The following is a 27,820-nucleotide window of genomic DNA, read 5'->3' as shown; positions in this document are numbered from 1 at the left end:
GTTTTTTTTTTTGTGCGTTTTCTGATTTTGCGTGTATATCCACCAGAATATTTATGCGGCTGAATATATCCAGGCTTGTGTATGCCTGGTGTCGTATCCAGTCGGTGGGTGTATGCATGCAGATTCTGCTGCGGTTCATCATACGCCAAAGCCAACTGATGATTACACAGCAATTGTTTTGTCCGTGCTCTACTCTGTTCTGCGCCTGCTATCAGCTCGTGAGCCCACGCAGAATTAGACAGAGATGTCAGAGACGATGTTGCTCCTTCTTCAGCTATTTTTTTTCCTTGGCTCTGTGCTACAGAGGATACCTCTGCTTGTGCCTCCTCGAGACAATCCAGCAAACAGTCAGGCATTAGCACCCAGCGGTCTTCACTCAATCCCTTGATCTTTCTTTGGGGCTGAATCCTGTTTACTCACGCTGATAACTTTATGACAGTTAAGAAGGGATAAGTTCCGTGCTGCTTGCTCTCTGGAGGCTCCCCATAGTGTCTTTTTGGACGGTTTGCATCATCCCACTAACTCTTTAGATTTTCTTGGTCTGTGCAGGCCCAGCATCAGGAGAGTGTTAGCAGGCATCCATTTATGGTCCCAGCAAGGCGCTAATGAGTTGAGTGATGTTAGTACTACACTGATACATTTGAAAGGCAATCTCATGAAAGCTAATTATACTGTATCTTTGGACATTCTCTGTCCATTTTCTCCAGAGTGGTGTTTAGTTATTTAGAGAGTGGGATGAGCAGACTGGGTGTTCCTGCTTCCTGCTTGCTGAGTTCACTAAATGAGGATGATAGGAGGGACCACAGGGAGAGAAAGATAGCAGATTTCCTCTCTGTTCAAAGGACAGGGAGGTCAACAAAGATGAGAAACTTTGGTAGGAAGTCAGAGAAATAAATTGAAAAGTTTTTATTTATTTGTATTATTTGTATCTGTTGTATCTGCTATGTAAGACTTCACTGGGTCTGAACTTCTGCTGTAAACCAAACCAAATGAAATAGTTTGACATCTCAGAACACATATTTTTGTGAAATTGTACATTTTGCTGTTCGTGTCTGTTTAGCTGATGTGACGGCAGATCGGGAACCATCAGTGTGTACCCTGAAGGGTAATAGATCCTCTCTTTGTGGTAGGATGTTAGTCCCAGGAGGTCTAAATTAGTAAAGCTGGGCCCTTAACTAGGAATGTCCTGGTTTGTGAGCCATGACGGACTACAGTCTTTTTTTCCTCCCCTCCTGCTCTCTGTGCAGCCTCTCAGCCACTCAATGGGCATCAGAGCAAAAAAAAAAAAAAAAAAAACGTGTCCAAGTCCAGTCAAACCCCGACTCGTTTAACCGTCAACCCAGCCAAACATTCCTGAGGGGCATTTAATTTGCCCGAGCCCCTCAGCTTTCTCAGCGTTGCAGTACTGACTTCCAGCAGCAGCCAAGTGTTGACAGGCAGTACTGATGCTGCTCCATCGCATCTTGTATAGTTATCCATCAGAGTACGTGAGCAGTACCGCCTTTATGTGATCAGACTTGAGAGTACAGAGAGCTCCTGTGTCTGGTTCACAACAGTGTTTATGAGAAAAGTGAGTAGAGCAGAGAGTGTCTGGGATCTGTCAGCCAGAAAACTCCCTAGCGTTTATGGCCTCTGTAATGATTGACTGCATTAACCCCCATTCTGCTCTCTCTCTCTTTTTCTGTCTGCAGGCACTCGCAGCCAATGCAGGCACAGGGTTTGCCGTGGCAGAGCCACAGGTGGCGATGTTCTGTGGAAAGCTCAACATGCACGTCAACATTCAAACCGGCCGATGGGAACCTGACCCGTCTGGAACCCAGGGCTGCGTAGGAACCAAAGAGGGTGTGTTGCATTACTGCCAGGAGGTGAGTCACTACGACACAGACGCGACGCCAGCCTCCATCTTATCAATCATTTGGCCGGTGGTATTCAAGAATCAAAGAAGGGACAGCATCCTTGTTTTGCTTTTTTGATATGAGCTTCAAAATTCGAAATCAGTTTGTGCTTTAAGTAGATTTGAATATGTCATACATTTTTATATAAAGATAAAAACATTATGGCATGTAGTTGATACTTAGCTGTTCAGACCAACACGTTTGTTCTGATAGAATTTTCTGCTTTGCTTTTCAGTCAGGTACTTGCTTCACATCAGAGCCGATGCACAGGAAGTGTTGTAAATATCATTTAGTGGCAAAATACATCAAGCATATGTTTGAAATTTTGGGAAATACACTTCACTTTCTTCTTGAGAGTAAGAATCGAAAATCAATATCCCACTCCTCTCACATGTGTATACTAAATAATGTAGCATTTGGGATTTTATTTTTTTCTAACCTTTGGGCAGAGCAAAGCTAGTCTTTATGCTGTGCTAAGGTAAGCTAACCGGTGATTTAATTTTTTTTTTTATTTTGAAACGATGGAGCAATATCTTTTACATTAAACAGAGCAAGCATCATATTTTTCACAATGTTGCACTGCCCCTGTGAAGGTCATTTCACAGTAAGTCAAATAAATAAATGCAATGAAATCAAATCAGAGCTTCAACATTCAGTCCAGCTCCTGTGTGTAATTCCTTCACTTTAAACTATCAGGGATGTCGCATTGGTTTGTAATGATTTAAATTCAGCGAAGATGCTTGTATATTCAGCACAATTTCAGTCACATCCTTTTTATGGGATATCAAAGTAATCAGAGTGATATCAAATAAAAAGACAAAAAAAAAGCTAATGTGCGTTTTATTTATTATTAGATATGTCTGTATGTTGGCTAGTAAGGACCGAATTTTCAAGTTAACCGGTTTCTCGTCAACTAGTACACCCTCTTTTTTTATTCTTCCAATAGGGGACATGTTTTTAAGCAGCACTGACATTCTTGCTGTGATTTACTTGTCCCTCCTGCTGTATTGTATCTACTAATCCAGGAGGCTGCTGCTATTACTGTCATGGATTATTATACAGCTATCCAAGAAAAAAGGGCCGTACATTTTCACCCAGCCTTCTCCAGAAGCTTCAGTTGTATTTATTGATGACATTTTAATGGCATTTGGAGAAAGTGTAAATTCGTGCTCTTTCACGGTTGAGCAGATGGCATCTGGAGAGAATAAAGCAGGGATTGAAGGATCCCATTGAAGATGCACTTATTGCACCTTCTCTCCTGCACTAACCCACCCAAGCACATACGCAATGTCATTGACATTCAAAAAAATTCTCCTCTCATTCTCATTGCTTTTTTTTTTTTTTTTTTTCCCCCACAGATGTATCCAGAGCTTCAAATTACAAATGTGGTGGAAGCCAACCAGCCAATTCGTATTGAGAATTGGTGCAAGACGGAGAAGAAGGTGTGCAGAGGCCATGCCCACATTGTGGTGCCTTACAAATGCTTAGGTAAGCTTGAGCACTAATGGATATTTTACAGGCTGGGATAAACCACATAGTAGACTGTAAGTGGTCCTTCCTACCAGGTGTTCCCCGTTGTTGCCTTTTGTCTCTCATCTATATTTGCGCTTTATTCAATATAGAGAAAGAAGAGATTATGATACATGGTAGCCAAAGGCAGAGGTGACATGGAGCAATATTGGAGGCTGATTCAGTTGACTAATCCAGGCCTTGAGCTGCAGATTGAGAAGATCCAGACTGGATGGGAGCTAATGTCTCTCAGAACAGATAGCTGAGAGGAGAAAAGCTATTATTGCTGGGGAGGCTTGTTGAGCAATAAAGCACAATCTTATTTCCCCCCTCAGACAGTGGCCATAAACTCGCACAGACACACAGGGTCAGCAAGAGGAAGGTCTGTGAGGATGCCTTCTTTATTACTCCCCATTTCTCCATTCGCCTAGCCATCATACTTACCCCTCTCCCTCCTCTGTCTCCTGCAGCATTGCTGTAATCAGCTGTGGCAACATGGTCATATTCTGGTTTATTAAATGTCAGATAGAGACTCACACTTTGCCGGCCACATGTCTATGTACCTGCTGACTTATAGAAACACAGAACACTCCTACGGCCTCTGCGGACTGCCACAACAGAGAAATCGAGTTCTGAAAAAAGGCTTCTCCCCTGTACTTGCCCTGCCACGTCAAGAAGGAAAATATATCCAACTCTGTGCTGTTAACATTTCCCAGCACCCTTCCTCTGTCCAAAAGCCTCTTGCTGATTGAGTTGTGCTGCTTTCTGAGATGAAAAAGCCATTAGCAGTTGCACTGGACTGTGAAATGGGCTACCATTCAAGAGCATTTTTGGCAAACGCAGAGAGGAGGCTTTTGGGAAATTCATGGGACGGCAAACACCACAACTGGAGTGGCCCCTCAGTGTCCGGGGCAGGAATACAGATGAACTAGGTTCATTCCCCTGGTATATTCTCCACTTACATCCCACCACACCTGATAGTCTCTGTCCTCCCATCATCACGGTTGCTGTCTGCTGCATTAATCAACACCCCAAGACCTCTCATTATGATTCAGCAAGAGTGTCACGGCTACCATTTGATTAAAACAATCCCATTACCTCTTCTGAAGTAATTAAATAGCCTGATTGCTTGTTTTTGCACATTTTTGTCATCATTGTTAAAGGTCTGAGCGCTCATGCCCCATCAAATTACAAAGGCCTTCTATGTTGCTCGACCAGGTTGCAAATGAGGACCCTGAGTGGAGGGAACGGAGACAGATGGAGGAGAAGAGATAAACATAAGGTGTTGGCAAGAAGGATGCTATTGAGAGGGTATCTGCTTAATTATGTAATGGAGCATGTTAGGAGCTTAATTGGAGGGCTCTGATCATATGTTACAAGGCACGGCATGCATAAGCCACCTCACCACGCCTCCCCTCGCCAAGGCCAGGATTTCTCAGGCCTGTCTATTAAATTAAATGTTGTTGTTAGTATTCATTATTTGTGATTTTCATTTAGCGTTCCAGTGAAATGGATAGCAGAGTTTCTGGCTTATACTCATCCATGTACATTCATTACAGCCGAATCAAAAAGAAACGGAAACGGACGAAAGGGAGGTGGACTGCAGCTCGAAGGATATGATTAAATGGTCCAGACCAGTACCCTTGTCAAGTTAATAGGTTTATATGAATAATGTAAGTACTAAGGAAGCAGCTCAGTATGAAAAGAGTGAGACGAGGGTATTCTGTATCCTATCTCTCCATGCTTAGGCTCAGACGAAGAGCCACAATCCCTTCATGTTTCCTGTCCCCAAACAAAGGCGCTGAAAATGAATAGGATTTTTTTTTCCCATGACACTGTAATCCCCAAAGCATGCAACAGCAGAGGATTATTAAGAGTCTATTATTATTATTATTATTATTATTATTATTATTCCTGCAATAGTAATGGTCATTTGTGTGGCTGGAGTGTCGATTGGTGTGCGTGCATGTAGAACTAGCCATTAGCATTACACAATAATACTCAAGTTGACTTTGTGTTCCTTGGCCTTTGGCCTTCTTTGTATCTGGAAATTTCATCGAGCCGTGATTGGGTCATATGTGGGATCTAACAAGTAATGCTTACAGACATGACACACACGTTGTCATTCCTGTTCACTAAGCCTGTTGACTTAACAAAGGTTCGGACGCACAATGACAGTTTCCTGATATCAGTGTGGCTCAGTTTTGTGGCTGTGAATAAGATAATGAATTCAAAGTGAGGCATTTTTCAGAGGACCACACCTCTGGCTGGTCGCACTGTTACACCCCTTTAGAGATTGTGAAATAAGTGAACTTTGAAACACAATGATGTGGACAAACATATGACTGCAGTCATGCAGTTTCTAATTCTATTATTACACGACAGTATCGCAAGTATAACCCAAATGATTTAAGTGAGGTAAACTTCAGTTTTAGGTCGCTGACATAATCTTGGTGAAGTCTGCCTGTGGGGTAAAAAATGTAATCATTTGCTACAAATGAAAAGGTTATTTAAATGTGCTCATTTAATGTGGGCCGTCATCTAACGCCAAACTCCTGCTGCCTTATGGTTTAGTCATGGTTTAGTCTCCTCCATGTAATGCCTTCACAGTTGTGGGTCAGATTTTTTTTTCCCTCTTTAGAGGTACAATCTGTGATGCAAATGTAAACAGGCTACCCATACTGCAAAAAATGAAATCACAAACCTGAAACCCGATAAGGCCAAACACTAGACAACAGCTACATCTATGGTATTAAAATTTAAATCCTTTTATTTTACATCTTAAATATTTGCATCTAATCAAAAACAATGATTAGAATATGAGAAAGGCACCATGCCGATATTCCATGTGTAACTTAAACTGTTCATTCATCCATGTCATATATTTTGTGATTAAGTAGTCCCTTTATATTTCACATTGAATCGTAAAGCGCCGAACGTGTTATTTGCATTCTTAGATGTCATACTGATTACACTAAATGTGATTACAGAAGACTTCCTTTGGAAAGCCCTTGAAACCCAATAGCCACGTTGTCGACCTGCAGATCAGGGTTGGTGCTTAATTGAATTCACCCCCTCGGTGTGCTGGAGGTATGGTTGTTGGGATAAGTGTACTCTTACCTTCATGCTCCCCAGATATCTGCAGTGCAGCCAGCCAGCCTCGGCACTGGAGAGTTTTAGCGCCTGTGTGCGATAGACCTAGAATGTTAAAGGAAAGGTGGAAGAATAGATCAGCTGGAGAGGAGGTCAGAGAAAAAGTTGAGTATGTGCTCTCGCAGCCACGTTTACACGGCCGCGCATACACTTAGAAACACATAGAGCAGGAGTGCTTGCGAGAGCACAGCTGCCCTCCAAACACCACCATCCATCACGTACTGCAGTGTGACTGCGTTTGGCGGCTGCTTCAAAACCTCTCCACCTCACAACCAAAGCAACCGGTGAGTGTGAGAGAATGAGAGAGGGAGACGCAGAGAAAGAGAAATGAAATGAATAGAGAATGTGCGAGTGAATCAGTTATTGTCTGTTGTGCAGGAAATGGAGCTGAGGACAGTGTTGGAGGAAGACACATTCAGATAATTTGACTCAAGCGAATGTTGCAATTAAAGAATTTAAAACTGTCTGACAAAGTCAATAAAGGAAATTCAGAAAAAAATATGCTCATATTTAAGTAGAATATAAGCATTAGCTTAAAATATTGAAAGTAAAAGTACATATTATCTAGGATGGCTTCTTTCCGAGTTTATTTAATGTTCTTCTATTGCATGGGACTATTCCTCATTTTCTGGCAGTTTAGACAAGCTATAACAATGCATCCCGTTTCGTAAAATGGTCGTATCTCAAAGAAATCTCAGCTCTAGCTGTCAAATAAAATCGAAGAAAAATTAGACATTACCCCTAAATTATAGTGATTTATGACCAGTTGAATGAGAATGAAAGTGTCTAGGCTTTAAAATGAACAGAAAAACAACAATGTGGAGCATTTTTGGGGTTTAGTCAACAAATGGATGAAATACCATGGAAACTGTATCTAAGTACAGTATGTGACTAAATGTACATAGTTGCTCTCCATCCGTGGTGGGCAAAATGCAAAGGCAGTAGATTTGAGGGTATAGAGGGTTAAGGGGGGTGGGGGGTTGTCACTGTACCTCCTGGGTGGAGATGAGAAGCAGCTGCTGAGTCCTCTGCTATTTCCAGCAGTCTCCTCTTCCTATCCTACCCTCTCATTTTCCAAAACACTGCTTTTTCACCCTCTGCCGGCCTGCCTTGCTTGGCTCACATGAAGTGCTCCAGCAGCTTTGCCTCAGGCCGAGGTCATGGCAAACCGCTAAATGAGCAGTTACAGGACAGCTCTCGGCCCTTGTCGTGAAACCTAGATCCTCCTTTGTGCGTTTTCGATCCACCCATTCCTCAGCCACACTGATCTCAGCCTGAACTTTGCTCTAAACCGTTTTTTTTTTCTTCCCATCCTCTATTGCTTCCTTTTTCTCTTTCTAGCTGGTTTTCCATCTGTTTGTGATGGTACCTCGTCACACTGCCAGCCCACTGGCAGGCGCTGTCCTTTTTAATCTTTCCTTTGACCCCTGCACCATATGCCGACACGCACAGTGTTTCCTACCTGAAACCATTCAAAGGAATTTAAAAGATACTTTTCAGGTCTTTTATACCCCCTGATCCACCTTCTGTCAGCTTGTTTTATGAATAAAATATGCTCAAATTGAATTTATCAAGTCGATTATATCAATGACCGACAGTAAGAGTCTAGTGTGCCTTACAAGAGTCACACTATGAAACATAATTTTCTCTATTGCCATGTTGATTGCAGATCAACAGATGTGGCTACGAAGGGATGAATCCTTTGCGGATTCAGGTGCATGGACAGATGTTCACGTTTCAAATGATCTTCCTGTTCACTGTAATGGAATTACAGTGGTAAAGAACCAGACAGCCATGAATTATTAAATTTATTTCATTCCTCTCATCTGCCATTCCTTTTTTTAGTCCCAGTGGCAATTCATTGTTAACAGACCCCGGCAATGTTGTAGACAAGTGAACAGTCAGAGGAGTGATTCATGTATTTATTAATTTTGTAATTTTTTTGGACATATTAGTGATGCAACTAACAGACACATTGTTCCATGTGAATTGCTGTTACAGTGGGCGAGTTCGTGAGTGACGTGCTTCTGGTTCCAGAGAAGTGCAAGTTCTTCCACAAGGAGCATATGGACATGTGCGTCAGCCATCAGCAGTGGCACTCTGTGGCCAAAGAGGTAAGGAAGGAATGACTTCACAGGAAACAGTGGGAGGCTCTATCTTGGTGATAGCTCAGACCAATGGGAAAGAAAGCCAATTGCAATATCCAATATCCAATTCTTAGTCTCCTCATAGAGTCTTTCAATCCAATTTTTTTCTTCTTCCTCCGTAATATCCTTCCACCTGTCTCGGAGGCCCTCTGATCACAAGCTGACTAGGACAACTCAAATTTCAGCTGCTAATCAGATTAGTGCTTTGGCTTTAATGCAACTAATCCCCCCTGGGCAGCTCTAGAGCTGGCCCTTGGGGGCCGCTCCTGACCATGACAGGAAGAGCAACTACTCACTGAGCCTGTCAAGCGTCTGTTTATGTCGATGCTTCCTTGAGCTTCCCTGACTCTTGCTCTCCCCAGACATATGCTACAAATGCATCTGCAGCCATAGATGGTGGACATCCACCGGTACAAATGGCCTAATGAATTTGTTCCAACCAGGCAATAATAAATCTTACCAGTGAAGGGAAGCAGATGATTTAAGAACAATACCCCTCCCTAAGAAATTGCCTTAGATGTTGTTAGGCAGGGTACCTAATCCTCAGCTGCTCCATTGGAGTTGCTCAGCAGCCATCAGCTAACTGAAATTGTACTCAGCATCTCTGAGCAGCTGCTACGTGAACTACAGTATTGCTGAAAAGCGGCACACCAGTTAAAGTAGCGCATGACTTTTTTGGGAAGTGTGGCCCATTACTCATTGTATTGCATGTTGTAAGTAGCTATAGAATCAGTACATTGTGTAGGTGCTTAGATCCAGTACCAGGCCAGGTAAGAGAGAACCAACAGCAGTGCAACACATTTCAAAAAGTAAAAGCTGGTTACATATCTAAGGCTAGGTAAATAGTATATAGTTGACATAAACGGTACAGAGAAGGATAAAAAAAAGCTGCAAAACCTTGTGTACATTTAAAGAGGCAGCATTTAAATAATAAGAAAATGCTTTTGAAAGATATGTACTGCAAGCGTAGAGTAAGAAGACAAAAACAGTTTGTCTTCTCCAGATATTCCATCAGATTTGAGCTGATAGTGATAGTGATAGTGATACTCACCTATGGCTGGCTTTCTACGTGCTGCACTGCTTTTTCTAGGCTCAAAAGCAAAGTTTCACCTAAAGGTTCACAATCAACATCAGTTACGCTGCGTTCACTCACTGACCATAATCTGATTTTACTGATCAACTGAAACATTTCTTTTGCTTATTTTTAAGTAGTCTGATAAGTTGTGTATTTATATTGAATATTGTTTTTAAGACAGAGGAACTATATAGTATGATTGCATCATTTAATTAGGGATAAGATTTGCCATGACTTGTTAAATCTTAAGAAAACATTGCGTGAAGTGATGATGCCCCGTAATACATATATATATATACTACCAGTCAAAAGTTTGTGTGTGTATATATATATATATATATATATGTGTAACAACATGATAGGAGATAACATTACCAGTCATGATAACATAAACTGAAATGACATAAGAGAAAATGACATAAGATAATGTGACATGAATTCATACACTACCACGGTTGCCCAAAACAACTGACAGCTTTTTGTTATTGTTAGAGATTTATATTCTGACTCATTGAGTTATTGAGAAGGTGAAGGAAACCAAGGGAGAGAGAAGAAGAGAGAAAAATCAGAGAAAGCACTGCAGCATCATCAGTTTGGAGCCCTGTGCTGCATCCAGCAGATGTCATCACTTGCTCTCTCCCCCTCTTCCCCATCAGGCCTGTTCCAAGAGCTCCATGGTGCTGCATAGCTATGGCATGCTGCTGCCCTGTGGTATTGACAAGTTCCGCGGCACAGAATACGTTTGTTGCCCCGCCTCCCGCGTTGGGGAGACAGCCCCAGCTTCCGTGCCCTCACAGGAAGATGATGAAGAGGAGGAGATAGAGGATGAGGAGATTGACGAAGCTGACCTGGATGAGGAGGATGCTATGGAGGACAGGTGAGAAGTGTGTGTGTGTGTGTGTGTGTGTGCGCGTGCGTGCGTGCGTGCGTGCGTTTGTTTGTTTGTTTGTTTGTGTGTGTGTGAAGGGCAGGTATTACTGGCCATCTGGATGAATTAAAGTGTTGTGATGTGGACCTATGGCTCTGCCTTGTTTCATAAATCAACCCCCACCACCTGGCTTCCACGCCTTCACTCAATTTGAACCCCCCCCCCCCCCACACACACACACACACAGCAAAACACCAGCCGACGAGCAGCCCACACAAAAGGAGGAGCCAGTTGATGAGGATGAAGATGAGGAGGTGGAAGATGAGGAGGAGTACCACTACGTCTACGAGTACGAGAGACCAGAGGAGGAGGCTGAGGATGAGAAGAAGGAGGGCAGCAAAATGTCAGAGAGTCAAGATGAAGACAAGACTCTGCAGGAAGTGAAAGGTTTGTAATGACATAATGATAGATTATAATGTACAATCCTCCTCTCTGTCTCTCTCTATCTCTATCCTTCTGCGTTATTGGCACGTTGCCAACCACTTACATATTGTCAGACCTTTTAAACTTTTAAACTTGAGTCTTTCATATTTCTCTGCCAATTAGAAAAGTGTGTGCATCAGCATTTACCTTTTTCTTCATCTCACCAAAGACAATGCAGTGTTCAGTATTATTACAACACATTAGTAGCCAAGTCGCTGCTGCTAAATCCTGCTCATCACTTACAGAAAAAGTGGTTGTTCTATTTGATTGTGGTCTTAGTTGTAGCAATGGACAGTTTTCTGAGTGATTGAGATTGGAATCAACTGCTGCCCTGTGTGGCCGGATAATCTAACAAGCTGTCCCCCGGCAGCAGTGTGCACCCTGGAGCCTGAGACTGGCCCCTGTCGGGCCTCCATGCCCCGCTGGCACTTCGACGTGAGCCAGAGGAAATGTGTTCGCTTCATTTACGGGGGTTGTGCCGGCAACCGCAACAATTTCGACTCAGAGGAGTACTGCATGGCTGTGTGCAAGCACCTGAGTAAGTGTGACGTGACGGAGGCCAGTCTGATCAAACACCCCTCTTTCTTTCTCTGTTTGTGCCTTTGCTGCAGACTCTCTGCTGGAAACCCTTCAGGGTAATATTGGTGTAGTCTGTCACTGATTCATAAGCAGAACACCCATATAAGCAACACACATTTTCTGTGCTGTTCACCTGTCACACATCGAAACACTACACCTGTTGTTGGCATGTCACCTCCCCACAATAATCAAAATATGTTTATTTAGCATCATGCTGTCCGTTTTGTTATTCCACTGAATTATATAAAGTCTTAAAATTTAAATAAAAAAAAATCCAAATGTCTATAAATACTGGAAAATGATTACCAGTTTCCTGGTTAGCTTGTTTTGACAGGCTGCGCACTTCACAATCCAGATATTTAATAAAGAGCAACTCAAAACAAAGGAAAGTAAAAAATGTTTAATGGCAAGAGGTAGCTTTTATTTGATATTGCTCCTTGATAAATATCTTAACATAAATTAAGAGGTTGAAATTGGTTCAGATAAATTTTCTGTCATTAATTAATCAATTAATACTGGCCACTGGACCACTGAGTAAAATGTCACTTAGCATCTACATCCATAAACTGGTAGTTATTAATGGCATAACAGATCTGAGGGTTTAAGATTTTCATTTATAACAGTAACACAGTTATCATTGGGGTTTATTAATGCAATACTTAATTGGGAGGGTGAATTTTTAGATATAAGTAATGATATAAAGAACCAAACAAAAAGAAGAACAGCTTGTTTTAGGTATTATTTCTAAGAAGATATCAGACACTGTGTGAACTCACAGAGAGTATTTGTGTTTAGCACCACAGAGCAAATTCGGCTTTTTTTATTAAAGGGAATGAATACTTGAATAAAAATTGCATAACAATATGCAAAACATTGTTTTGCCTGTGGTACAAATACTCAATCAGCATAAAAATGTCTTTCTGCGGGTATTCCAATTCATTACTTTTAACTCCTCACAAAAAACTGACTTCAAATTCCGTAAAAACTCCCAAATTTATTAAAAAAAGAGGTTAATCTTTTCATGCCACAAATGTTCTTTTGTTCATTAATAGGTTATATTCAAACGCACTGCGCTGTTTTTCTGTCTGTGTTCACTCTTTCTATTTGTTTTTGTTGTCTGCCTGTCAACGTGTCCATCTCTCAGCCCTGCCCCTATATCTGCTCAAACCTCACCAGCACACGTCAGTAAGCACCTTCTTTTCAGTTCATCAGTTCAAACACTATTCATGGCCATACCACTTGGATTTTTTTTTTTTTTTTTTGCATTTGCATTTCAAAGATAAGATAATTTTAGAGGCTGAAGCAGTTCAGATTAGAGTAGGAAGTATGCACTCGTACATTAATCCACGCGTCGTCTCTTTGAGGGTGCGGCCAAATGATGAGGTCACCTCCTGCTTGCGAGCCTGGAGCATTGTTGTTTTTTGTGAGCTGCAGCGATGTGGGGAGTGAATCCTGCGTGACTGTGCAGCAAGGAGCCTAGAACAGAGCCCTCTGGCTTCACCCTGGATGACCCGGCCGTCAAACACGGAGATATTTCCATTAGTGTTGGAGACGCAGCCTGCCAACGGAAAGCCAATGGGAAGATGAAAGGAATTCAAAAGGAAAGACTGTCAGATTCCCTTAAATTTATCAGAGTTACTGAGGGTGGAGGAAGGCCAGTGAAAGAAGTGCTTTCGTGAGGATTTTTGTCCAACTTCAATCTGCATTTTGCTTGTACCTTTTCCTCTTGCTCTGTGCCCAGTCGTCTGTCCAGCTTTGTCTTTCTACCTATCTGTGCTGACTGGATGCGCCGGTCCGTCCGTCCGTCTGTATCTGTGTCAATCTGTCTGCCTGGCTCTCAGTTTGCAGTCCTGTTCGCTCACCGTCTGTTCTTCTGAATTTGCAGCTGTGCCCCCGACTTCCCAGCCCACCGATGATGTGGACATCTACTTTGAGACCCCGGCTGATGACAAGGAGCACAGTCGCTTCCAGAGAGCCAAGGAGCAACTGGAGATCAGGCACCGCAACCGCATGGAGAGGGTGAGTTACCAGGTCGAATCAGGACACGAATTCCCCCATTAAAGAGCCCCTAGCTGAGACTCTTCCTGCAGTGTGACCACAAAACCCTGATGGATAAAGCCATACAGATGATGGATGAAGTAGAGTGGAGAGTAACAATCCCCCTTAGCTTGTCGAGTGCAGCCGAGAGTAGTCAAGGCCAGATAATTTGCAAGTCAAGGGAAATTGAAATTTTAAATGTATTACTAGGACAATGTCAAGGAGTTGGGTCTTACTTGAATCTTTGGTGTTTTTGCACTGACAGACGTTGTTTTACCACTGCTGATCAGCTTTTACCAAAACAGATTTTAGCCACTGGCTAACATGCTTTTTGTGAGCACAGGCAGTAGAGACCACCTTGTGCTGCATTTCAACAGTGCACTTCAGCTATTTTTGAAGTGTGAACCCTATAAAAGCAATTGTTTGCATCTCATTTCATTTGCTTTACTGTCTGTCTCCCTTGCTTCAGGTAAGGAAGGAATGGGAAGAGGCTGATCGCCAGGCTAAGAACCTGCCCAAGGCTGAGAGGCAGACACTGATCCAGGTAAGACTCCCGAGGGAGTCTCCCCCCACTTGTCCCTTTGTTTGAGTGAGATGTGATGTCTTCCAGGCACAGGGTCCCTCACTCCCTGCGCCATTAAAGATCTTTTTTTCCCTGGCTGTGCTATCTTTATCACTCTAAGGCAAAATTAGGGCGCATTTTGAATGGGGAGACCTTTAAACGAGTCCCCAACTCCCCTAGGAAGCCTGATAGGTGACAGTCTGAGAGGAGCAGCTGAAGGAGCTCTGTTGCATGAAATGCATAAACATATTTATACATACTTGGCATTTTGTTTATAGCATTTCCAAGCCATGGTGGAGACCCTGGAGGAGGAGGCAGCCAGTGAGAAACAGCAGCTGGTGGAGACTCACCTTGCCCGGGTGGAGGCCATGCTGAATGACCGGCGCCGTCTGGCCCTGGAGAACTACCTGGCTGCACTGCAGGCCGACCCCCCCAGGGTAAACACCACACCCCAGCCATAGAGGACCTTTTATCCTCTCATCACCTCTCCGTCAGGTTTTCATGGCATTTCTCCTCCCTGCTTGAGTCAATGTGCAAACTCATAAACACACACACACAGGTTTGTGTGTGCAGCACTCGGCTGCACTATTTATGAATAATATCATATCCTGTCAAAAGACCCTCATGAGGAGAATGGATTACTGCAGCCAGAAAGGCGCACACACCAAAATCTTTCATGAACAAAAAGTCAGCCACATTTCAACCTTCATCCATAGTCCACGCATGGTGTTTTTTTTTTTTTTTTTGTTGTTGTTGTTGTTGTTTGTCTGTTTGTTTGTTTTTTTGATTCCTTTTATTAAATAGTCTTTTGATCCTTAGGTCAGTGCACAGTTTGGTACTCTGGTACAACATGCTGGTCTTCTCTCTCACCACCAGTGTTCATAAAAAAAAGAATATATCAATTTTATATATCTATATTAATATTTTGTACTCATGTCAACTTTGATAGCATAACCTGGATTGTTCACAGTCATTTCTGCTTCTCTTTTGCCTCCAGAATGAATAATTGCGTCATCAGCAGCAGTGTCGTCTGTGCTTTGATGCTATTTTGCTGTGGCCATTAGATTTTTTTGTCAGTTCACACAGAATGAATATTTTTTTGGACACACGATACCCTTGCTGTCCCTCTGCTACACCGATGAAGAGGGGAAGAGAATAATTTAAATGTTACTTTTTATCTTACTTAGCGCAAAGAAGAGTCGTGTCAAATGACAGGCTATAACTCTGAATCTGGCCTTGTTGTTTCATCATTTGAACCAGAATCTGATGAAATATAAATATTCTAAATAAAAAACTTTGAGAAATCCATTCAAGAAATTAGACTTTGGCTTCATAAGTGTAAGAACGTAAGTGAAATGAAATGATTCAGCAGTTCAGAAAATAAAAGTATTACCATGCCAGATATATCTAAGGCAGGTTTATTGCATCATCCTAATCCAGAACTGGTTACATTTCTGATAAGGCTTTTTCACCACCGAATACAACCAACCACCATTCTTCTTCTTACTGTATTTCCCCAGCCCCACCGCATCCTCCAAGCCCTGAGACGCTACGTCCGTGCTGAGAACAAGGACCGCCAACACACCATCCGACACTACCAGCACGTTCTGGCTGTGGATCCTGAGAAGGCTGCCCAGATGAAGTCACAGGTGTGTGTGTGTCTGTGTGTGTCTGTGTGTGTCTGTGCCTGTGTCAGGGGGGTTTGTTTTTTCTAAGGGATCATGACAGCTGATCCCCTTGTTGCCATCTTGATTGTTTAGGAATGAATATAATAAATGCTCATCACCTAAGGTGATGTCTTTGGATTCCTTGATTTGTGAAATCAACAGTAAGAAACTCAAAAATTCATTTTAAATTGATGTCAAACTGCAAAAAGCATCAAATCTGCGCATTTTAAGAGCCGGAACCAGCCGGTGTTTGGCATTTCTGTGGAGAATGACTCATCTTACGTTCAAAGTTAATCATTTATGAACTGTGTGGTCCTCCAGGTCTGTGTCATCGAGTTGGGTTAATTGGTACCTCCCTTCTGGGCTGAATCTGAAAATGAACACATACAGTATATGGTACTGTATATTCAACCTCATGCTGAGCCACCCCAAAATCTCACACTTCTCCTATTCTTGCTTTGACTGGGGGGAGATAATGATGTCTCAGCCTTTCTGTCCTGTTTCCAAGTGTGTAGGAGGTGTGTGTGTTTCCCTGAGCTGAAGCCCAGGAGGAGTGAGTAGGCTTGTCTGATGGAGGGCGAGCGGGTGTTTCATTCACTTAAGCCCCAGCCGAAGATTAACATTGCACAGGTCTTGTGTAATGCTGGACTCTGAGCCACTGCACAGGGATTTGGCTGGAAGCGTCTCTCTTAGATGTACTCGCCTGTGCGTGTGTTTCAGTGCCCTTCGCCACCATTTATAGTTACTCTCCACCATTTAAGATAACACAGCAGATGGATGAAACAACATAGTGAGGAGTGGAAAAAAGAAAGAAGACCGGAGGGCTGATATTTCGATGAATGGTGGGATATGTGAGCCTCTGTGGTCTGCCGTGAGAGGCCAATTTATATTGTTTTTCTCTCACAGAATTCATTTGTCAAACATAGTCCCCGTTTACTTCTCCGCTCAACCGATCCCGCAGTAGTTTCCACACTGCATTTTCAATTTCTGCAAATGGTTTTTTGTGGATTTGACATGAGGCTGAGCGCATTATAAAACAAGTCTTTGAAAATAGCAGGGTTGAGATGCCTTATATAACTGTGTTTGTGACATTCTGGGATCTCTCTATAAAAGGCTCACCTTTCCAGTTTAGTTAAGGCTGTTTGATGCATTGATGTTACAATCCCATAACAGGGACATGTAATTTTTATGACATGGATTGTTTGTCAAACATGTGCAGGAAGGTGGCTGCAGCGTGCCTTGTAATGGGAAAGGTGCATTATTGCCATCTGTTGCTGGCTGTGCTGCACTGCAGCCATGTGTTGGAAGATTAAAACAGTCAATCATCATAGTGGTAAATAAACACCAGTTACCTGCCAAGAGCTGGTCAGCTTTGTCAGAGGCTGGTAGGTACTCATATTCTGCCAACCACTTTGGCTGCAGAAATGTGAAATTATTTCTCCGCTTTAAACATCATAATTCAGTTCAGAGTTAGGCAGGATTTTCATAATACACAAATGTACACAAGTTGCTTTTGTGGTTATCAGTGGCACTGAGAGGCAGATGATCCTGTCAAGTCAGTTCAGAGCTTCAAGCCTGATTTGATGATTACGTGCAGCAACTTGTTTTGATGTCAGGAAGCTGGATGACTGTGAGCGAGTCGAAAGAAAATGTGCTATTTTATTGATAGTAACTCCATTTGGTCAGTATATTTATATCATCGTGAATTAAATTTCTTAGATTGTAATTTGTGGCCATTCATTAAGTTTGTCTCTTGTTTGCATCAATTTATTACATGTGTAGTGTCTATTTTGCTCACTTAGTGTCAAGGCAGCGGTTCCCTAACAAAATCACTTCCTCCTCATATTTTTGTTTTTATCTCTCGTTGCTGTTGTCTTATTGTTTTTCCTCTTTATTAGATTTTTGTCTTATTTTTGATGTGCTTATTATTTTTGATCCTCAGCTTGCTGAGGATGAATTGTAATCTTCTCGTGCGTTATCACTTTGCACCACCATGTTTTTCCTGCATAACACAAGCTCCTGGGTGCGATCCTCCAAAGCCCAGACTGTGCTCTGTGATTCTCAAAACTTGGAACCTCACCACTGATAATAAACTCCAGAGCGAGTTACATGGGGATTTTCTGAGATGAGAGCGTGTTCTCTAAACCATTAATATGATATCATACGTGAATACTCTTGGGATGAACATTTGACACTAATGGTTGGCAATTCAGTGTGTAGTTTTGTTGTCTCTAGATTAGCATTGAAATCATTTTTCATCACTGGATTTGTCAGATGCCTTAAAATGATTCAACAACAATTTGATTGAATTAATCAAGTCAAATCATTTTAAATTCATTATTTAAAAATATCCCACATATGCAATATACAGTTTGTCTTTATTTTACATTATTATAAATGAAATCTGAATGTTTTTGACTGTTGCTTTGAGAAAATGAGCATTTGGAGGACAACATTTTTGGAATTTACTATACGCATTTGGCGTTATACACTAAATTAAACTCAAAGGTTAATTTAAAAAAATATTGTCTACTGATAATGCTAACATTGTCCATGTAATCTTTATATTTAGTCTTCTGTTATGCATAATCCAATACTTAGTTTTTTCCCCAATGCCAGGTGATGACTCACCTGCATGTGATCGAGGAGAGGATGAACCAGAGTCTGTCACTGCTCTACAAAGTACCTTATGTGGCTGAGGAGATTCAGGATGAAATTGGTGAGTCGTGTTCAGTCTAAAGCCACCCCGGGGTCCTTGGGGAGGGATGGTGTGGTTTAATAAGAGTGAAGTGAAATGAAAACAGAGATTGAATTCGCACATATGCCAGCGAGATGAAGCAAATATATCACATTTCTTGTGGCCTATGGTGATATTTTCTTTTATATCTTCTATTTGCACAAAGGGAAACACAAACATGAAGAGACCAGTAGACCAATTATCAAAGAGAGAGAGAGAGAAAAGAGTCTTTTTCTCTGTATGAATTTGTTTAGTGGAACTTAATATAGCTACTTCTGGTTTTTTAAGGGTTTTGTAAGCTCAGATTTTTATAATTATATTTAAAGCTAGGCTTTGTATCAGGGATGTGTTCAACTTCAGTGGAACAATTGAAAACAGGAAATGTCCGGCACATTTAAAAATTTTCTTTTATGTTCATTAAAGGAACCATAGAAAGGTGTTGCAGCAAAGATTAAAGTGGAGCGCGTTCAGTGACAGAACTGGGTCACGACTCTCACCATGCAGCATCCTGTTGGGAGACGTGCAGTTTTACATGGAAAATAGCTCTCAGAAAAATACTAATTGGTTGTTAGCAGAAATGGGAACGAGCGGGTCTTGAAGCAGCAGCTCTCTAACTGTTGGGAAAAGAATGTTAACAATAATTGATGAAACTCATTTTGTGCGTTGCTGCCGTGTTTCCAAGATGGCTGGTGCTGGTGTTTGCCAGCATGTCTCTTACTCTGTCCTTTACCTTTTCCAAAGATGAGCTTCTCCAGGAGCAGAAAGCCGACATGGACCAGTTCCTGTCCTCTATCTCGGAGTCACAGCCAGACGTCACCGTGTCATCAGAGGAGAGCGTGGAAGTCCCCGTGTCTGAGGGCAAACCTTACCGGCCCATCCAGGTCTCATCCCTTGGCACCCATTCAGAGCCTGAGGGTGAGCAGCTCGGGCCTCGGACACACGCACACAGACAGCATCATGAGCGGTTCTTTTCCTGTATAGAGAGCAATGCTGCAAGCACACAAGTCTTTCTGAAGGACATTGGTGACAAAGCATGCCAGGACTGTTGGACAGTGAGGAAGAATTGGTTTACAATGCGTTTCATGGCAATGAAAATGTGCTGTGGAGCCACTGGTTTGGACTTATCTGTGCCTGCACAGTTCCCTGTGGCCTACCCTTCAACATGGCGCTTGTGAAGTTCAGATAAATGCACAAAGCCTCAGGCTTTGTTGCTCAGTTGGAGCCAACAGCTTTGGGGGGAAAATGAGCAGTTATGGTTCTCGTCTTTGTCACATTTGTGCCAAACAAAAGATTGAATTCTCAAACAGAGAAGAAAGTGATGGATGGAGCATTTCCAGCTTGAGACGAACAAAAGTAGCAAGGAAATCCCCAAGGAACATTTAATATACATGCCCGTACACACCCCAGATGGCTGTGATAGAGATAGCCAGTTTTGAAATGGCTCCCTTTTTGAGTTTGGTTATCTCTCAAATTTATTTTCGGACTCTTCCCCGCTGGACTCTTTTCCAAATCAATTAACACAGCTTGATAATCCTGCGTTTCTCTTCTCACTTAAGTTTTCTCTCTTTTTTCCTCCCCCTTTTCTGTTCTTCTTTTTTTTCTGTTGCTCATTTCTAATGCCAAGGCGACCTATCAGACTCCCCACGTGCCTTCAAGAAAGGTTGGTGCCTCTGTTGCATCTTGTTTTAACTTAACCCCCTCCCCTCCCCTCTCCTCCCCTCTCCTCCCCTCCCCTCCCCTCCCAACATCTTACAAGTCATTCCCATCTATACCTCTCCTATCCTTTTTCCTTCACCTTTGGTGCAATTTAAGATCCTCTCTCTCTCCCCATTTCTATTTTATCAAAAGCGAGCTAATGGTTCATTTTAAGCTTTTCTCTCTTTTATTTTTCTCCTTTTTTTTAATCTTTTTTTTTTTTTTTTTATGATACGCAAAGGCAGTTGTTGGGTGTCATTCGTTTCTATGCTTTTCTTCATACTAGGATTATCACCTCATGTTGAATAGCGAAGTCAGTGGCTTCTGAGTCTGGCAATGATAGGTGACAGCCAGCTCTCCTTCCAGTCGTGTGTTCGCTGTCTTCAGTACATTTTGACAAAGCGCTTTGCTTAATTATTCCCCCACCCACACACTTATTCCCCTCATCAGTCGCCCTCTTCTTAATAGGACCCGTGTGATTTACTGGCCCTGTCTGAGGCTCAGTCCTTCCGCTGCTGACCCAAAGTCTAAATTGAAATGGCCCAATTTGTTCTACTAGCCTTGAGACAGACACTTGGTTACATCATCTGTTTTGTTTTTTCGGACCTAGGTTCAACTTTGCAAATATCCGACACGTTTGCTTGATAAACAACTTGAATTTTCAATTCATTTTCTTCCAATTGACTTTGTTGATGAACGGATTACTTGTTTCAGCCCTTTTTACAAATCCATGCAGATGAGAAGTCGCATTGTTCCCATAGAGGTCACTGTCATTGTGGTTGGCTGCAACATTATGTGTACCCTGCCGTACCATTTGATAACCTGCCAGGGTTTCTAACGTCACTCTGGCTAAGTGAGGCTTGTAAACGCATCATTGTTCCTTGCTTAATCCTAGAGCAATTGTGCTAATCTCAAGCGTTAGGCCCTGGCAGACTAGCAGCAGCAGCAGACAATGAGTCTCCGGCAGATTCTGCTGTACATTGTTCAGGACATTGACTGCCCCCGCTGCCTTGCTGGCTCTTTCTCCCTCTCTTGTTTTATTCATGGCATATCTGGTGTGTATGTATTAATAGATCCTATGCCTATTTCAAAACCATCAGTCTAACATGCATATTTGACACTATGGCCCAGTTTTTGACTCAACCACTTACAGAAGCCCACAGGGTGTTTCTGTTCAAATCTCAAGGGGCTGTCGAGGATGTGTAGATGAGGAGCTGCAGCAATGCAGAATTTTGACCATGAAATTGGAGCTGAGTATGTCAGGATGGCTCATTGTTGATCCATCTGAAGAATCAGTACACGTGACTGGACATTTACAGAGGAACCTCAGCTATATGCAAAACCGAACTTTGAGAGGGCCTTTGTGGAAGATGTAAAGGTCAGCGTCATGCTGGCCTCACACTGCTCACACTGTGCTGAATGGAAGAAAGGGCTTTGTTGTCACCAGTGCACTAAGGAGACAGTTGTCAGAAAAGGGCTGAATATCTTTGTGCAGCTGTCCACCATCAATACCTCCATCCCTGTTTGTGTGTTGGCTTTTGCTGCTCTGTTGCTATTTACTGTGGACCTTTGCCTCTTGCAGGCTCCGCCATGTCTGGTCTGGACGGGCTGATAGGTGCGGAGGAGAGAATCATCAACAGCAAGCCCAAGATCAGCAACAATGTGGTAAGAGCTATGTCATCAGTTTGTCGCTCTGTTTGTGCCTCAAAGCATTTTGTTTAACTTTCTTAACTCACTCAACATGTGAACTGAGAGCAGCAGTGTAAAAGCAAAAACGCAGGAGTATTTGTGTTATGAAAGATGGAATTGTTTTCCAAGGATTAAATCCTCTCTACAGCAGCAGACGACTGTCCTGACAGTTCGGTTTCATTACCTCAACCTCAGGAAGAGGTTGAAATTAATGAGTGCATACAACAGCGCTTTCACATAGCTCTCTTAAGTTCAGCTTTTAATGATTCATATTAATCCAGTAATTATGTTGTCATAGCTACGGCTATGTCACACTGGGCTATGTGATGTCTTACTTTGGCCTCTGCCAACCGACCTTCATTCAGATCAACCCCACGCTTTGTTACGCAGTCATCGCATGCAACTTTCTTTTTCAGACAAACCATTTTTCCTTACGGATTTCCGAATGATGCTCGGCTGCTGAGCGTGTGCTGTGTTTTGCATGCTAATCCAACACCAGCAGAGCAAAGCTGCATATTTGCGTGTATGTGTGTGTGAATATAACTTATGCAAGTTTTTGAATGTACGCATGCTTCTTCTCTTTTTTCATTTTTGTTCTTTTGGAGATGGTAGTTTTCCAGGACGGAGCAATCGGAGGTTAAAAATAAATTGCAGTGATGCGTTTAATTGCCTGTTGTGATTGTGTCGAGAACTAAACTCTGGACTGCTCTGTCTCTGCAAACAGCTGGAACACACCAACTACACCCACAGTGCTTCTTCTTCTTCAGATTAGAGTAATGTAACTCAGTAATGAGTGGCTGACAGTCTGTTTAGAAAGACGTGTTAACTGTGTGCCTATAAGAGAGTCTCTTGTTGCTGTTGAACACCCCTCTCCCCTCCTTGCTGTCTGTACAAGACAGCTCCAAGTGTATCATCACCCAACACAGATAATCCTAACGGTTCGCTGCACATTCACACCCTCTTGACTTTTCCCTCTCATTTTCTATCAAGTTGTCTGTCTCTCTCACAAACACACACAAACACACGCATCAATCGCACCCACACACAAACAGACACATTGTGGTGAGTGTAACCTGGGCTCCCCTGTCTGTGTTGACAGGTGATTGATGAGTCTCTGGATGTTAAAGAAGTGGTTTACAGTGCAGAGAGAGTCAGCGTTATGCATGATGATGAGCTGGTGAGTATAGCGGCGCCCTCCACAGGGCTCTTTGGGGAACTGTAGTGATCAGCAGTGGGGAGAAGGTCAAAGAAGGAAGGAATGTGGGAGTGTGCAAAGAACTGGTTCTGTAGCAGGTAACTGCAATAAAGAAAATTAAAAGAATATTTGAAAAGACAGCATTGGAACAGGGTTTGTTTTGTTTTGGGTTGTTTTTTTTTGTGTGTGTTTTTTTTTTTTTTTTTCTCTTATGTTCAGGCTAATATATTTTGGTTATTTCTGCATGGATGCATGCTTGTTATGTGAATGTACCCGAATGTACAAATTGCTGTTTATATTTTGAATGTGAAGCCACACAAACTGAGTTGTGCTCGGTTTATGTGCGAGGATGCGCAGTAAAAAAGGCCCTCGTGGCGACACGTCTACATATGATTAGTTTGCGTCATATGTGCAAAATTACGTTGAGAAGATGAGTGTAGGTCACTGTTGTGGTGTGTCCGTATATATACCAAATTGGGCAAGATACACAATCAGATGCATTTCATGCATGTATCCACACTACTCACATGTCAACCATTTCTTCTAATCGTCCGCAAAAAACAGTTGCCATAAATGCCACTTTTATTTTTCATGATGGAAAAAAATGTGTCTCTTATTGTAAAGATAAATTATTTTATACGTGAACCCTATGTGCTGCTAATTCATCGCCTTTATATATTGAAAGTTGTTCATGCTGATAATTCACACAGCAGTAATGCAGCAGAGGTTTCAAAATACACAGACTCTAACATAAACTATTCCAGGGAACCAGGGAAGTACTGATTGTTGTTCACAGTCGTGCAAATCCTGTGCCAGGTCAACTGGAGATCTGCTGTATTCATGTGCGAATGGGAAGTCACTTAAATTAATGATGTGTCGCACGCTCTTATTGTATCGAGTATGCATGTTAGGAAGTTATCCGCAAAAACAAGTTAGCTGAAATTTTTATATTCAGCAAGTCAGAACCAATACTGGAATTCTCATTCGTGTTTTTGGATGTTGATTAGTTCACCAACAATACTTTAAATGGCTATTCAGCATTAAAAATAGCTTCATTATATGACTAGTATATATAGTATTCATGTTCTTCAAATCAGCATCATTGTGTCTCTTTAGTTGTCGGCTGTGTCTGCATGCGTTGCCGTAACTGTTCTTACTGTTACTCTTCTGTCTTCCTCTCTTCCATCCTACCTGTTAGCAGGCCTACCGCCCCCTGGGAGAGGATTTCAGCTTTGGGAGTAGTGCATTGATTGGCTTGCTGGTGATCGCGGTAGCCATAGCAACCGTGATTGTGATCAGTCTGGTGCTGTTGAGGAAGAGGCAATATGGCACCATCAGTCACGGCATCGTTGAGGTAGGCCACTCCTGTTTTTCAGCACAGTGTAGAGATTTGGCCAGAGGGTGCATAGCACACACACACACGCACACACACACACACACACACGCACAAGTGTTCTCTAAGAACTGCTATTCATTAAATTTATACTTACATTAAATGATCATGTTTTATGTAAATGGTGTACATGCAGGGCAAATTAGATTATTGCATTTACATGCACAGCACCCAGCATGTTGCACCTTCTTGAGAGGAGCTGCCAATGCCTTCTGCCCTTGTTGAGGTGATCTCTTATACAGGCCATGTGTCTGTCCGACAGGTTGACCCAATGCTGACGCCAGAGGAGCGTCACCTCAGCAAGATGCAGAACCACGGCTACGAAAACCCCACCTACAAATACCTGGAGCAGATGCAGATCTAACCAGAGCCATAAGGTGGTGCAATGGAGGAAGGCAACCTAGGAGGAGCATACTACTGACCAATAACACATGATGCTATTGTTACAATTATTTGCATTCATCCAAACTCCGTTTAATGGTTTGTTCAAAACAATCCTTAAATAATGCTACTACTTCTACTACTGCTACAATTGTACTATAGAGCTCTTTTTGATCATGTTTCCTTTGAAAAAGTGATGTATCTGCCATTTTTGCATTACAGAAAATGTGATTCTGCAGATTTCTCTGTAATTATCGATACAGCTATCTCAGATCAAGATGTATAACATTTCTTCAGACATTTTCTTTATTTTTAAAAGTGAAAGGCAAATCAAGCAAACCTTAAAATTTTTGAGTAGCCATCACCAAACTGGCATACCAGACACTATGCCTCCGTTCCCCATCATGCATCAAGTGTCATGCAAGCTGTTTCTGATGGTTTTCTCAAGATGAATTGGTGTTTTATTCTGTTCTTTTTCTTCTCAATAGATTGCTTGTATATGAAGGTTCTTTGTACCAATTAAAATGTATAGTGAAACAACAAATGAGAAAAAAAAGAAATCATGGATTATTTACTTTCTGCTCTTTGTTATGATAACAGACAAAATATACATATACAGTTTAAATATATATAAGAGTAGATGTTTTTATTCCACCTTTTTTTCCCCAGGGAAGAGGTTATGAGTTTGTTTAGGGTTCTTAGCTTGGCAGTCAAGAGTTGCGTTTGTGGGCACACTGTTGGAAAGAGTCAGGGAAGGTGAGCATGTGCACAGGCCCCCAGCTCAAACACATCATACAGAACCTACTCTGAACCCTTAACTGAATGTGGTAACATATCCCCTACTGCACAGACAAACATAATCTGTTAGTAATAGGAAATTGGTATGTATGGCTAGATTTAGTAATGCCTATTGAGTTGTATTACATAGTTGAATGTATTTTGGAAGATTTTTTCCATACTATGTATCTGACAGGCCCCCCTGCTCCCCTCAAGTGCTGCGTCACATTAGTTGAGACAGTGACATGCCACAAAATGACAAAGAAGCTTTTTTTTTTTTTTTGGGGGGGGGGTATTTTTATTTTTGAACAAATTAGCTGAAGCAAAAAACTATTGTCAGAAAAGTTAGTCATGAAGACAAATTTGGGGATGATGTACACAAATCAATGATGCAACTGTTAGCTTTGCTGGTCATAAAGCGTAGAACAGTGTAATAGATAAAACAGGGCCGGCCCAAAAGCACAGACAATGACCATCTGGGGCTTATCAGGAATTTGGTTGATTTAGTTTGGGTAGTTTTACTTATTTTTTGTTTTTGTTTTTCCTGAGTGCATCAAATTTTGGAATTGTGTCAAATAATTTTGGGGGGAACTCAAGGTATTTGGGGTATTCAAAAGATATTGCAGTCCAGGTTTTTGGATTTATTTATTTTTTTGGCTACCCAGACAGGCTTGGGCTGGCCCTGTATCAAAGCCACCTGAGGACAACCAGGAGCTGGAGGGCTGTGCAGGCAGACAGAGACACACAGAAGGACAAGGCTTGGAGAGCTGGTTTCTGAAAAAACAACAATAAAAAAAAAAAACGTGCTTATTTACAGGTAGAGAATGACACAAACTAGTAAAGTGAATCTTAGAGTCCTCTCTCTCTTTCTCTCTCTTAGTATTGTCTTTGTATGCCTGTATAGTTGATGTTGCAATCATGGCTTTTTTTCCGGAGGATTACCTGTGGTGTGCATTGTTCTTATATGAAATGATATGATATATATTTTTAAGTTTGTTCTCTTGTTTTCTTCCTGTGACAGTATCTCTGTATGTGACTGTCTCACTATGCACCCAAACGGCTTAAATCTTGTAACTGCCTGCTTGACTGTGGGAAGGGACTGGGAATTAATATAATATATGCATATTAGTGATTTTTAAAAAAAAATGTTTGACACCAATGGAAACAGATTCATGATTCAGGGGGGATACACATCAATAAACTCACGACTTCCATATGGATGTGTGGTCTTTTCATACAAGGAAGCTTACTGACTGTTTGAATGGGTCAGTCCAGCTCTCACAGTTAAATCTAGATGGCATTAGATTAAAAAACATGGCAATTGTTTTACAAGTATTACTATTTTCATCATTAAATGGTTTGTCAATCGTTCTTTCTATTAAGACATAGAAAAAAAATTAATGAAAGACTACAACGAACAATTAATATATCAGAAGCTTAAAGTTTCTTTGAATTCTTGACTAAAAATATTATTTGTAATCTCTAATTCACTCATTGCCTGTTAGTGTTTATTCGTTATTATAAGGGTTAGTGTATATGCATTATGATGACTAAGAGTTTTGGTTTTTGATTCGTATTGAATCGTGCTTTAAACTAGTTTGGCTGAGATGTTGGAGCTGGACAACGTGTTAGGTTTGGTCTTCAGTACAAAATGGTCTGTACAGAATAAGTAGCCCAATCTGTTTTAATTAACCCACATAAATTGAGCGGCTTCTCAGAGTATTTTTTTCATTAACATAATATATAATTATCTGACTGTGGGGGAGTTTCCTTAATGTGACTTTGCGTCACTTTGACAGACAAAAGACAAATGGCTCATCGTGGACGTAAAAAAAGGTAAATACATAAAAAAAAAAAAAAAACCTAGGTGACTCAACAGGAGTCATCTGAGGTTGCACAAGACTGCCAGAAACCCAGATACCGTAACTGATACTAAAAATAGGCTGTCAGACATTCACAAAGTTGAGTCAAAGTTTTT

The 27,820-nt window shown here is 41.8% G+C and overlaps 1 protein-coding gene across 3 annotated transcripts in view; it reads left to right on the top strand.

The window, feature by feature from the left end:
• aplp2 (amyloid beta (A4) precursor-like protein 2) overlaps positions 1 to 27,056 on the top strand; it is a 50,106-nt gene extending 23,050 nt beyond the window's left edge. The window contains exons 2-17 of one of the 3 annotated variants that reach the window (XM_029516982.1): positions 1,692 to 1,865; positions 3,254 to 3,383; positions 8,559 to 8,671; positions 10,436 to 10,656; positions 10,895 to 11,094; positions 11,504 to 11,668; positions 13,595 to 13,728; positions 14,216 to 14,290; positions 14,587 to 14,745; positions 15,829 to 15,957; positions 18,595 to 18,694; positions 19,454 to 19,627; positions 21,990 to 22,072; positions 23,196 to 23,273; positions 24,490 to 24,645; positions 24,947 to 27,056. In XM_029516982.1, coding sequence (XP_029372842.1) covers positions 1,692 to 1,865; positions 3,254 to 3,383; positions 8,559 to 8,671; positions 10,436 to 10,656; positions 10,895 to 11,094; positions 11,504 to 11,668; positions 13,595 to 13,728; positions 14,216 to 14,290; positions 14,587 to 14,745; positions 15,829 to 15,957; positions 18,595 to 18,694; positions 19,454 to 19,627; positions 21,990 to 22,072; positions 23,196 to 23,273; positions 24,490 to 24,645; positions 24,947 to 25,048 — 2,193 coding nt within the window. In that variant the 3' untranslated portion in view covers positions 25,049 to 27,056. Of the gene's footprint in view, positions 1 to 1,691; positions 1,866 to 3,253; positions 3,384 to 8,558; positions 8,672 to 10,435; positions 10,657 to 10,894; positions 11,095 to 11,500; positions 11,669 to 13,594; positions 13,729 to 14,215; positions 14,291 to 14,586; positions 14,746 to 15,828; positions 15,958 to 18,594; positions 18,695 to 19,453; positions 19,628 to 21,989; positions 22,073 to 23,195; positions 23,274 to 24,489; positions 24,646 to 24,946 lie in introns of all 3 variants that reach the window. The other 2 variants (XM_029516983.1, XM_029516981.1) reach the window with 2 other exon arrangements.
• Positions 27,057 to 27,820: the final 764 nt, after the last annotated feature.

The sequence above is a fragment of the Echeneis naucrates genome, chromosome 13 (assembly GCF_900963305.1).
Source record: "Echeneis naucrates chromosome 13, fEcheNa1.1, whole genome shotgun sequence".
NCBI lineage: Eukaryota > Metazoa > Chordata > Actinopteri > Carangiformes > Echeneidae > Echeneis > Echeneis naucrates.
The sequence above is the reverse complement of the archived record's forward strand: the minus strand, read 5'-3'. Positions and strand labels throughout refer to the sequence as shown.